General features: G+C 49.7%; 4 protein-coding genes across 4 annotated transcripts; 3 read left to right on the top strand and 1 right to left on the bottom strand.

The window, feature by feature from the left end:
- Window positions 1-25: 25 nt before the first annotated feature.
- On the top strand, window positions 26-411 carry N7539_006880 (Serine/arginine-rich splicing factor SR45; the record flags this gene model as incomplete). The annotated part of the gene is made up of 2 exons (XM_056936481.1): window positions 26-326; window positions 397-411. Coding segments are annotated over exons 1-2 (309 nt in total), but the record flags the coding sequence as incomplete, so codon positions are not given.
- A 78-nt stretch (window positions 412-489) lies between these two features.
- On the top strand, window positions 490-1,066 carry N7539_006879 (uncharacterized protein; the record flags this gene model as incomplete). The annotated part of the gene is made up of 2 exons (XM_056936480.1): window positions 490-502; window positions 585-1,066. The coding sequence occupies 2 exons, from the start codon at window positions 490-492 to the stop codon at window positions 1,064-1,066; spliced, it is 495 nt and encodes a 164-aa protein (XP_056788415.1).
- A 383-nt stretch (window positions 1,067-1,449) lies between these two features.
- Window positions 1,450-10,405, bottom strand: atrA (protein kinase MEC1; the record flags this gene model as incomplete). The annotated part of the gene is made up of 23 exons (XM_056936479.1): window positions 1,450-1,641; window positions 1,722-1,765; window positions 1,907-1,991; window positions 2,062-2,149; window positions 2,249-2,529; window positions 2,601-2,725; window positions 2,780-2,977; window positions 3,033-3,513; window positions 3,561-3,660; window positions 3,724-3,885; window positions 3,946-4,038; window positions 4,096-4,193; window positions 4,260-4,563; window positions 4,621-5,098; window positions 5,152-5,698; window positions 5,754-7,232; window positions 7,305-7,784; window positions 7,879-7,975; window positions 8,037-8,189; window positions 8,243-8,641; window positions 8,702-9,042; window positions 9,098-9,762; window positions 9,823-10,405. 23 exons carry the CDS (start codon window positions 10,403-10,405, stop codon window positions 1,450-1,452), a joined length of 7,473 nt encoding a protein of 2,490 aa, XP_056788414.1.
- Window positions 10,406-10,968: 563 nt separating this feature from the next.
- On the top strand, window positions 10,969-11,910 carry N7539_006877 (nucleoside deaminase; the record flags this gene model as incomplete). The annotated part of the gene is made up of 5 exons (XM_056936478.1): window positions 10,969-11,058; window positions 11,121-11,225; window positions 11,290-11,561; window positions 11,627-11,724; window positions 11,804-11,910. The coding sequence occupies 5 exons, from the start codon at window positions 10,969-10,971 to the stop codon at window positions 11,908-11,910; spliced, it is 672 nt and encodes a 223-aa protein (XP_056788413.1).
- Between the last annotated feature and the right edge of the window lie 77 nt (window positions 11,911-11,987).

Here is an 11,987-nt window from a genome sequence, read left to right as displayed (position 1 = left end):
CGGAAGTGAAATCAAAACCATAAAGAACAACCATGTTCACCCGATCCCCTCGGGGCCGTTCACCTATGCGCTCGCCAGACCCTGGCCTGCCAAAATTACCTCGATCACACAACCGATCAAGAAGCTACACACGAAGCCCAGCACCAGAGCGCCACCGTCGGTCCAGGAGCAGAAGTGATTCTGTATCACGAGAACGATCTCTCTCACGCTCGCGCTCGCGCTCTCGCTCTCGAAGTCCCGTCAGAGGTGGAAGGAGGTATCGCAGTGCCAGTCGCAGTCGCAGTCGCTCTCTCAGCCCAGTTCAAAGCCCTCCGCGGAGCTCCAAGGTGAGTGACTTCAAGTTGATTGTCGCCCAGACTTTAAGGCCATTGCAGCTAAACTTGCGCATCACAACAGGTCGTCGTGGAAAAGTTGACTAAGAATGTCACGGAAGCTCACTTGCGGGAGATATTTGGAAGCTTCGGAGACATCGAACACATCGACCTTCCTATGAACAAGGCCTGTAAGAAACAGACTCACATTTCAACCCAGGACTCCCCTAGAAGTAACTCAATGTACTAATCTCGGTTGCCTTTTCGATGTAGTTATGACGAATCGCGGTACAGCTTACATTGTCTATTACGATGCTGCCGATGCCGAAGCTGCTATCTCACACATGCACGAAGCTCAACTGGATGGTGTCGTACTGAACGTCTCAATTGTCCTCCCGCGACGAAACTTCTCTCTGTCCCCACCACCAGCATCCAACAGAGGTGCGGGTGGACGTGCGCGCTTCGGGAATCGAAACCGAGCGGACTCACCACCGCGCAGACATGGACGCGGGCGGCCAGGAGATCGACGGGACACATATCGACCTCCATCACTATCTCGATCCAGATCGCCAGTGCGCGCACGGTCTTACTCCCGGTCTCGATCACCTCCACGCCGGGGAAGCCGTCGGGCAGATAGTCCGCGATCGCGTCGACGCAGGGGCTCCAGCTATAGCAGCTATGGTAGTCGGAGCCGGAGCCGGAGCCGGAGCCGGAGCCGCAGTCCAGTGAGAAGTCGAAGCCGCGGTCGTCGGTAAACTGCAAGATAGCAAGAAAACGGACGAGCGGAGATTCAGGAAGGGCTGCATGGCAGGAGCAAGAAACGGATTAGCTTCATGATAGAAAGGCGTTGTTACAACCCTCTTGGCCATCCATGACAATGTCTTCTAAAATTACTTGCGCAAGAAGCAAGAATTCTGATAAGAATTTCAAAAAGAAAAAAAAAAAAAAACACTACTACTTTTATTGACGCTCGTGTACCGGCAGCATGAAAACCATAGACCCAATAGCACCAACATCAACTCCCTAAAAATCATTCTGGATATCGTGTAGTGTACAAAAGGCATTTAAGAAGGAAAAATAAACCCAAAATGCTTGAATCAATTGAGAACCGTCGTACCCAGAGCCATCCAATAGAAGATTAGAAGAACGAACACCACCCAACATACATCGATGCAAGATTCCTCTTGTCAGTGGCCTGCACAATGAGCTCATCAACTTGTCCATCGACAGACAACGGAATGGGCTGCTTGGACATGAATCCACGAACTTTGTCGCGGACGCCCTCCAAGACTCCTGCGGGTGTATCGGGGACGTTTGCATGGGTACGACGCTGCAAATGATTGAGAGAACGAATTAGCTGGTACGCCCTCGCTTAGGAGACCTTCTGTCAACAGTGGAGTCTCAACTCACCCTCTTTCCAATGAAATCCGTTGTCGGGTCATGCAGGAAAGTCTCTAGAATTGTCATGAGAGAATCCTCATTCTGTCGTAGGAGGCCCAAGGAAATTTCACATGTTCTTCGGAAGGGACCTTTCAATCGAGAACAGTCAGTACATAGCGCGGCTGAACGTAAAATTTCAGACATTTGGCACTTACCGTTATACCCATAGGCACCGAATGCATCTACCATGTTATGGGTCAAGCGGAATGGGACCACCTCGGGTTTCTCAAAGGTTAGACCCTAGAGATCTGATTAGTCGAAAGAACGCACAAAGCAAGCGGTTCAGCAATTCAGCACTCCCTTTACTTACCTTGTCGAAAAGACAATTAAAGTCCACATGGAGAATACCGCCTGTGCCTTCTTCAAACAGAAGATTCTCGCCATGGCGATCACCGAGCCTACCGATAACGAATGAGCATCCAACATGAAACATCTCCTGACGTTTGCACTTTATCATCCGAAAATGGGTGAACGAAAAACGAGCCAGATCCACATACCCAAGGACGTATCCGACCATCGACATTACCGCAGTGGACCGTGTGTATCGTAGTCGAGCTGTAAACCAAGACTCTGTCTCGGGGAACATTTCGACGAACCATTCGTAAAGAACAGGTGGAAGCCTGAAGATGGTCAGTGCCACAGTTTTCGACCTCAGCTGAAATGGACAATCGGGAAAGTAGAGCTCGTACTTGGATAGGATCATAGTATCGAAGAGAGAGATCTTCGAGAATGTTTTGTCCGCGCAGATCTCATCGAGATAATGCCTGATCTCGGTGTACTATGAGTCTCAGAGGAATAGGTCAGTTGGTCCAAAGGGCAACAGTGGAAGGGAAAAAGTCGCAGACTCACGTTGGCTTGGATTCTTCGCTCGCGAAGAAGCTTGACGATAATATCTCTCAATGTGCGAAGATTGTCGACCCATTCAATGATACCACATTCCTCGTTCAATGGAGTTACGGCATACGTTTTAATATCTAATGATCGATTAGCGCGACCCTGAGACTGGCGTTCTGGCAGATGCAACTTACACAACCGTCGCTTGCTTGCCTCGACATCTCGCTTCAAGAAGCGGTTGATCATATTGTTGAATTCCATCAAACGTTGATCTTTCCGGAGATCATCTTTGGGCTTGCAAAGAGCATTGTAAATCTTTCCGTCGGAGCCCCGGATGCTGATCTTGCGTGGCTTCTGAAGAGAGTTCAAAACCTGCGCTTCATCAAGAACAGCTAGAAACGGTCAGCACCAGCTCTTGCAAAGTTCCTCCTTCATCTGTCAATTTACCTTCAATAGTGGTCGGGTCTCGGGGGAACGGACGAAACCCTTTCAAGTGCTCGGACTCATGGCTGACAGGCAAACTAGGGATTAACATAGCCTGGAAAGGCACTACTAGTCGACAAGGGGCAACTTTGTGATTAAATCCAAGATTGCGAGCAAGATTGACTTTCGAGACTCGGTCCTCCACACGAGCGAGACAGAGCTGAAGAAGTTCGTCGGAGAATCTCTGGCCTTGTTGAATCATTCGACGAATCTCAGGCGTGTTATCTTTTTTGACTTTGCTGTTGTATTCTTGGATTTTGGTGAGACATGCTTGTCCCTTTAGCGCTCGATCTCGATTTGATGACTTCACAACAGCGAGAACCGTCCATAGACCTTGCTGGGGGTAGCTTTGGACGGCTTTGGTGACCATTCGCGTCAAAAGGTCATATACCGTAGGGTGACGGTGACTAATACGCGCAACGACCTGAGGCAAGATGGTGAAGAGCTGCAATAGTCAGTATGTGATCTTGGAAAGTAATGTGGGCTACTTACCAAGAAAGCTTGAAGGCGTGAGGAAATATATTTTCTCAACTGGTTGTGTATCTCGTCGAGACTCTTAAGTCTCTGCGCATGGGTATGTTGCTGGAATTCCCTTTTGACGGTGAGTTAGACCAACAGACAACGCTATGCTAGTATAGGAAGATGTGATACTCACTCGTTACTGCCTCTCTTTGGATCAATAGGCTGGCCTGCTACAGCAGCGTGCTCCAGCCAGAGAGTTAGAATTTTCGGCAAAGTTTGGAAGACATATTTGCAGCCATACGTCAGAGATCGAAGATAGTTCTCTATGACAAGTTTCGTTGCCTCTCCGCTCAGACTAGACAAAAATGTGAGAAAATGATTGATCAGTAGGTCCCTGAGACTGGCGTAGGCTTACTAGATTTGCGCTTCCTTGCCCATGGGTTTCATCTTCTCTAGCTCGAGAATCTTGTTGTAATGTTTCCCCAGGTAGTAATGCGCCTTCTCCCATCTATGGCATCGTGGTCAGTATATCACATTAGATCACATCCACGTCCAGCGGGCTTACTTTGGATAGAGCTTGATAGCCGCACGATAACGCTGAACAATAGCCTGTGTGTGTGTTTGTCCAGCCCGATCAGTCCATTTCGCGAGCATGAGGTGAGCCTGACGTGTATTTTGGTTAGCTGGGGGCGAATGCGATTAGGCAAGACTGGTTGAGCCACAACATACCACTGCAGCAGTTTCATTTTGACCCTTGCCACGCCCCGACAAGAATGACGCCGTCTGTGAGTCTACAGATTGGTTGGCAGCGCTTGATTCGTTTGACGCTATAGCACCTTCCAAGGTCTGAATCGCCTTTCGATGATGTCCATCTTTCCACAGAAGCCTGGCATGTTCAATGGTGGCAGATCGATCCTTTAAGCGCGCGGCATGCAGCATTGAATGGTACGCCTGACCCGTAAAATTGCCTTTTCTTGAAAGTTGAGCACTCGTGAGCCAGGCAGCCGAAATTTCTGAGCTCCCGAAACCGCCGCTGCCAAGTGACGTTAGTAACCAAATCCCTTGAGGGATATAGACACACCCCACTCACGCAAGTTCCATCGCTGCTCGTCGAAGGCCCAAAAGATATTGTTTGTCGGCAAGGTAACCTCCCAGTACATTCAGACGCCGATTCAGAGTGCCTAGCAAAGAATCTTTGGACGCATGAGCACCGTCAGGCCCTGCGCGAACTATAGCTTCCACATCGGCAAGAGCATGGAGCCGAAGCATATCGTCGTGACAGGATTGCAGTGAGGTTACCGAATTATTCGTTAATGACTTTGCCACGCTCAGTCTGAGCTCGTTGATAATCTCGATGAAAGCGGACGATCCCTTTCGGCGCAGAGCATTCAGCGCCGACCCAATGCCAACATTGAAGTCACCACTGCCATCTCTCTGTGTGAGCTCGAGGTAGCTCTCCAGTTTATCCCATCTGCTGGTGATCCACGAGGCCTCGACTGCGAAAGGCAAGAGCCGGGACGAAGCCGGCTCAGATTGCTTGAGAACCTCAAACCGTGTGACAATCGCATCTTGAAGAGCATTAGTAGACTGACGTGGACGAAACAGAGCGTGTAGATCTTACCTTGTTGGCCAGACTCCTTCAGACAAGTGATCAGATTCCATTGGGCGTCTATGTTGTTGGGTTCCTTCTCAAGCTCCAATTCATACCAGCTCTGTGCGGTCGCCCATCGTCCTGCCTTTCGATGCTCAAGTACTTGCTGATCAATACTGAGCGCAGAGAGGTGGCTCGAGATGCCCTCTATTCCATCAGGTTCGTCTATCTGACTGTAAATGTCCTGTAGCCTCTCATAAAGCTGTTCGGATGTGGCCGCGGACGTGGTCTGAGATGCTGAAGGAGAGTTCACTCGACGGATATACTGTTCCCAGTGAAAGAGAGCTCGTGAGAATGACCTACATTCAACGGCCCTTGTCGAAATAATCTCCGGTGGAATTGAAGCAAGCAACCACTCAACAGATTTGATCTGCGAAGCGTATTTGTCAAGAAGCGAGTCACGCCCAGGATCTTTATGCGAACGATTTGATGAATGAGATTGAATGTTGAGGGCGTTGAGTTGTTTCTTCTTGCCTTGTAGCCACCTTGTGAGGTAGTCCAGCACTTCAAAAACACTCTGCGACGAACGTTAGCCAAGCCGTAATTGTGAGATTTTGTGCGCAGAGTCTTACCTGACTGCAGCTGATGATAGTCTCCCGGAAGCTGTTGTTCACATCGGGCAGAGGATGGGAGAGAACGTAGACCAGCTCAAGCTGAAGGTCCTGCTGCTCCTGATCGGTGCCCCCAACGATGCGATTCAATGCAGCGAAGGGGAACAAAAACGAAGAAATTGAGATATCTTGCCCCTTGACAACACGACTGCAAACAGCAAATATAAGCTTCGCATTGTCACCGCTGCCGGCCTGAAGTAAGTCCTGCACCAAACTTCGAAGCCATTCACTGTGAGTCATTCCAGTGGATAACAACGGGTACGTCACTTTGGAGGTTGTGGCGACAACAGTGACGGTGTAGGTTGAAGTCAAGAAGGGAGTCAATGTGTTGCGCACGCTTTCAGGGAGTTCCATCCACTTGCTGAATTTCTCATCACCTTGCACGTCACGAGATCGCTGGGTAACCGCTGCGTTGAGGTTGCATATCTTCAACAATCCTTGCATAGCATAGGCAAGGAACCCCTGAGCTCGCGTGTTGGATGCCGAGAGAAAAGCTTCAACTAGGACATTCTGAAGAAAGAAGAGAATAAACTCGACCGTTTCTTCCATCCTGTCAAAGTTCGACAAGACCAGAATGTCCTTCTTTTCCTTGATTGTCTCCACACGATTTGGATCCAAGCAGCCAATAAGTCCCAAACATTGAGACGAGAGCAATGTGATCGAATCGGAAATGATACTGAACTTCACACAGCAATCCAACAAAGCTCGGGTTAGCTGAGCGACAACTGGATCAGGCTGCTCACTTAGGACAGAGATATGCAAGAATTCTTCGTTTTCAGAAAGGAAGGGCAATAATTCTTTGAGTGCTTGCTCGAGGACCGTCGAGTTCTCGCTCTGACAACGACGGATGAGCGCGAGAAATTTGCTTCGAACATCCATTTCAGCACGCAGCTCACCAATTTTCGTCTCGAAATCGGCTAGCTCGGAGATAGAAACAAGCGAAGGCATGGTATTGAAAGTGTCCCGCACAAGGTTCGGCTGATTCGTAAGAATGTGGTCTATCAATTGAGAAGCCTGCTTCCTGCTGTCATCAGTCAGATTATCCCAGTATCTGATCACGATTGCCCAAGTCTGATCAATCAAGGGCTCGATATCCTCCTCGCTCAAAGAGCGGATCAGGGTTTTCCAGGCGGAGAATGCCTGGTCACATAGCTCATCGATCTCAAGCGCAGACCTCAGACAGGCGCACACTTGTGGCAGAGCATTGTTCACATGGCCCTGAGCAATCTGGATCATTTCCTCGATAGCCTTCAGATTCCGGCGTTTTTCTGCTAGTGTCTGCCGAACCTGGAAATCGTTAATGGCGTTTGCGAATTGCGTGATGATACCTAGAACATGCTCCTCGATGAAGTAACTAAGAAGGTCCGCCTGCTTAGAAGAAGTCGCATGAACGAACTTTCTAGGTACAAACGTAGCGAGTCGATGAAGGGCTTGCAGAAACTGCACAAGAGGGCATCAGCAAGTATATCACAAGGATCGATTTGTCAGTGGACTTCCCGGTCCATAACTCACTCGTTCCTTATTGTGTTCCCCAGCATCCCCGAGGCTCTTTAAAAGATCGCATGCAATCAGAATAGGCTCGATTCGAACCAATTCCGCCAACGATCGACCTTTGAATGCTGGATCGATATCCGAAAGAAGCGACATGATCATCGCTTCGGGATCATCGGATTGCTGGGCCAGAAGGAAAGATAATATTGCTGCAAGGTTGTTCTTCTCAGAACACACATCAAAAGGCGACTCTCCCTCATTGCGACTTGCACCGATTCTGCAGATAATGTCTTTTTTCCTTGTCAAGACGAGATATGGAAGCACATGAACCTCTGTAAGTCGCAAGAAGCCATCGACCTTCATACCCAAAAGCTCGCACAATTGCTCAGCCATGTGCGGGCGAGTCTGAAGATTTTTGACCACCGCCACCGAGAGGGTGCGCCAGTAGGGTCGGAACAAAGCAGCAGGTGTAAGAGAGAATCGTTGTGCAAGTTTGGAAAGCTTCCATCAAACGTTAGCATTCGGCACTTGGGCAACTGTTCGGATGCAGCAATTAATGGCAACGGACGGACATAATACTCAGGTCCGGACTTACCTCGTTGTATGCCACCGCACAAATGTAGGGATTCGAATGACCGAGGTATTCCAGCAAACGCAACAAAATGATGTGCTTCTCGTCATCGTCCGGGGTGCTGTTGGAGCTGGTTAACTGCATGTTTACCGGCAGGGAAAAATCTTCAGTGATGAGCTCACCTTGCAAGACGACAGAGCGTCAAAATGCACGCTTCTTGAAGAGGCACGTCATTTTTCTCGGAAAGATTTCTCAACACTTCCAGCACGGTTACGAAATTTGCTCGGCGAAGGTCCACGGGTAAGCCCGGCTGCACGAACGCGACTATTGAGGATCTAATCTTTCATCAGCACCCTTCTTCGCAGGATCGTCTCGATCGGTTACGCACGAGGTTGCGACTCGAAGCTCACGAAGCGAGCTACGCAGTGAATGCAGGCAGAATTCTCCCGCCGCCGACGAGGAGAAGTGCAGAGGTTTCAGATTTGGAGAATGAAGGAGAACGCGTCTCAACGCAATCATCGCAGCGATTCGAGGGCCGGGGGTGCGAGAAAGTCGGGGAAGGATGAAATTTAGAATATTCCAAAGATCTTCGTAGCTAGCCAGTTCTGTTTCTACGACATGATTGACTCCAGACTCGTCAACATCGCATCGAGAGCATAGGAAAGCGTCTTTCGAGACAAAGTCTGAGTGATTTTTCACCAATGTGCCTGCAGCTGCGCATGAGAGCTTGCCAAAATCCTGCAAAAAATCCATTCTTTGGTCGTCCGAGACTCCTTCGAAGGATTGCCTGAAATACTTATGTTAAGGTCTATTGGAACAAAAAAAGTAGGTGACCTATTTGACTTACTGCGCTGCTTTATTGAGCTCTGCCAAAGTGGCTGTTGAGCCGCAACGCAACGTTGCTGCAATCTTGTTCAAAAGAGCACTTTTCAAGTCCGCACCGGAATCTTCAGCAGAAAGACACAACCGCTTGGACGGCCGTGCCTCGTCACTCTGTTTACCCAGCACTGGCTCTGTAATCGGCGTTTCTTGAAGGGGGTCAATTTGACCAGGTTCTGCACCAGGTTTTGTACCAGGTTCTGTACCAGGTTTTGTACCAGGTTCTGTACCAGGTTTTAATGAAACAGGCCGTTTAAGGGCGATCGATGCGTTTTCGAGCACTTGAGTGCGGAGACCGTGCACGGAGTTCTATATATAGCATGAGCAAAGGGGCAGGACAAACAAGGACAAGGTTGTCAAATACCAAGAGACATTGATCGAGAGGCTTATGGTCCGAGCCTTGTATCTCGATGTCGCTCAGGACCGGCAAAAGTAAATCCCCCAACTGGGGAAGATATGATGTTGATTGCTCGATCACTTGAGAAAACTCATCTAGGAATTGGCTCAAGTCGAATTGTAGAGCGGCCAAGCTGGGAAACCGACTGGCAGGAAGAAAGTCGGCAAGGCACTGAGCCCATGCACCGAACAGATCCACGCCAGCAATGACAGCTGCTTTTGATGATGATGGAGCACAGAGTTGATACGTATTCCATAGACACTGCGTGATTAATGACTGTCCCTCGGATGCGGCTTTTGGGTCCGAAGTCTCATACTCTCGTAAAAGCACTCTTCGAAGCCGGTGGTATCCACTCAATGCCCAAGGCAAGTTCTGTCTGAGGAGAAGGCACTGCTGCTTAGTGGGTTCTCGCACTGACGTGCTAGGATTCAGTGATTTTAACAAAATCATGACCAGGGTGGCTGCCTCGGTGAAAGTCCCAAGGACAAAGCTTCGATTCAAAAGATTACGCGGTAGGTTCAGATCATCCATGTCTACCAGCAAAGTTCCAGTCTTGGAGGGTATGGATACTCTGACTGGGCGGAAGCCACGTATATCCATATCTAAAACACCCTCTATGGCGGACAAGATGTCTGAGGGACGTTAGTCGGTGTCCAGGCTCAAGGTACAGACTTCACGAACAATATACATACCCAACGCGCAAGCTCGTAGAAATGCAGAGATACCGTAGCTTGCAGGCGAGGAGCGAATACTCTTATACTGCACACAGGCCAGACTGACGAAGATGGAGTGCACCTTTTCCTGAACTGCCTCGGCATGCCACGCACAAGCCAGCTTGATCAAGCGGAGACTCAACCAAGAGTACAGAGGGGCCTGTACCTCTTCGCCCAGTATTGTCGGATCTGCACGATCCCAGAGCGCTTGAGGTGCTTTGTCGATGCTGACATGAATGATCTCCAGACAGTCCAGGATCTGGCCCTCCACATCCACCTCTGGACCACTGTCAGAGAGACTCACCTCCAACCCCGCCTTAAGAACAATACATATAAGCTTGTTGATGTCAGTGACCCCGTCGTCTAAACGGATCTGGGTCGATCTTTCGCTCAGAAGCTCTTGCCGGAGCTGCGAGAACGCCTCCCGAGACAATCGCTGCGGCTCCTGCCCTTGAGTTGCTACGCGCGGCGCAAAATGAGCGGCCAAGATGGACGAGGCTGGCTCAACAAATCGGTCATCTCGAAAGGCAGAGCCCTGGGCGTAATCTGCGTCGAGCGGCATCTTATTGTAACATGCTCCATGAGAAAGAGCCGACGTCCAAGGGCCTGATTGATCGAGGACGAAGCACACACTGTATCGTGCAAAGCGAGCCAGAGACGCGTGATGCGCTCGATGTCAACTGTCGATAACGATAAGAAATTCGCGGACACCTCAGGCTACACTTATACCCACCACTTTTGCCTTTTTGGGCGAATGTACCCCAGAGATTTAGATATGGTCATCTGGAATCGAGATGGGCGTTTGATAGCCGTCACACTCCAAGAGCAATTTTTTAACTCGAAAATTCATACCAGATTGATCCACGAGAACTCGAATCTTGCCGAAAGGGTTCGACGCGGCCCAATACCCGGGAGGTTTTGATAAGACGGGTCCTTCCTTTGCTGAAGAGTGGCCTTGACAGTGTCTCACCCAGAGCTCTGACACGCCTACAGTCTCAATTGTCAGGTACTGTACTACTGGATCAACTGTGGTCCTAGTCCCTGACTTAAATTTTGGCTGTTTGTAAGTCATTGTGGTTTCGCACTCTCAGCTCCTATCACACGCATCGAGAGCAGACCGGCACTATGGACGAGGCCTTCTCCGAAATTGAAATCACTCCAGCGGTGTCTGAGAACTCGAAGCATGCCCAGTGGATGAAAGCGGCCCTTGATATGGTATTCTTCGATGACCTAGCGTTGTGTTGCAAGATTCGTTCTCAGCTTACTGATTTATGTAGGGAGAGAAAGCTCTAGAGCACGGCGAGACTCCTGTGGGATGTGTCCTGGTCCACAATGACAAGATCGTGGGCCGAGGCATGAATGATACCAATCGCTCAATGAATGTATGTGCGACTCTCACATCATAGCCATGCCCGATTAATTGTATCTCCTCTACTACACGCGAAGAACTCTTTGAAGCGCCGCACCTCGACTTCCTGGAAACCCCCTCATGCTAAGATTTCATGGCAGGGTACCCGTCACGCCGAGTTCCTGGCTATTGCGGAATTTCTACAGAGCTTCCCCAAATCCGCGCTCCAGTCGACTGATCTTTACGTAACTGTCGAACCCTGCATCATGTGTGCATCGGCGCTGAGGCAGTATCGTATCCGAAGCGTATACTTTGGTTGTGCCAACGATCGATTCGGAGGCACGGGGGGTGTCCTGACAATTCATGCCGAGTAAGTGGTACATGACTAGCCTCAAATTTGAATGATGAGGCCGAACCTTTCTGATCAACGAGCAGTCGTTCGATAGATTCCGCCTACCCCGTGTATGGTGGATTATTCCAGAAGGAAGCCATCATGCTTCTCCGTCGGTTCTACATTCAAGAGAACACCAAAGGTAAGTGTACTCGACACAAGTTGAAGTTGCATCTTGATAAAAGCGAGCGCAAACAACTGACATGTATTGAACTTGCCAGCACCCGTCCCTCGGGCAAAGAAGCACCGCGAACTGAACACTGCCTTTGATCAAGTACGCGAAATCACGGCTACCAATGGGGTCGAAGTACTGCCCAGCTCCCAGTGAAACTTCCAAACATAGGCGAATGCCGCGATTTGCGCTTGCGCACGCTGAGGAGCCTTGGTTGTCGGGATTTAATGAAT

Source organism: Penicillium diatomitis, assembly GCF_028827545.1.
Source record: "Penicillium diatomitis strain IBT 30728 chromosome Unknown utg000009l_segment0_segment0, whole genome shotgun sequence".
Taxonomy (NCBI): domain Eukaryota; kingdom Fungi; phylum Ascomycota; class Eurotiomycetes; order Eurotiales; family Aspergillaceae; genus Penicillium; species Penicillium diatomitis.
The sequence above is the reverse complement of the archived record's forward strand: the minus strand, read 5'-3'. Positions and strand labels throughout refer to the sequence as shown.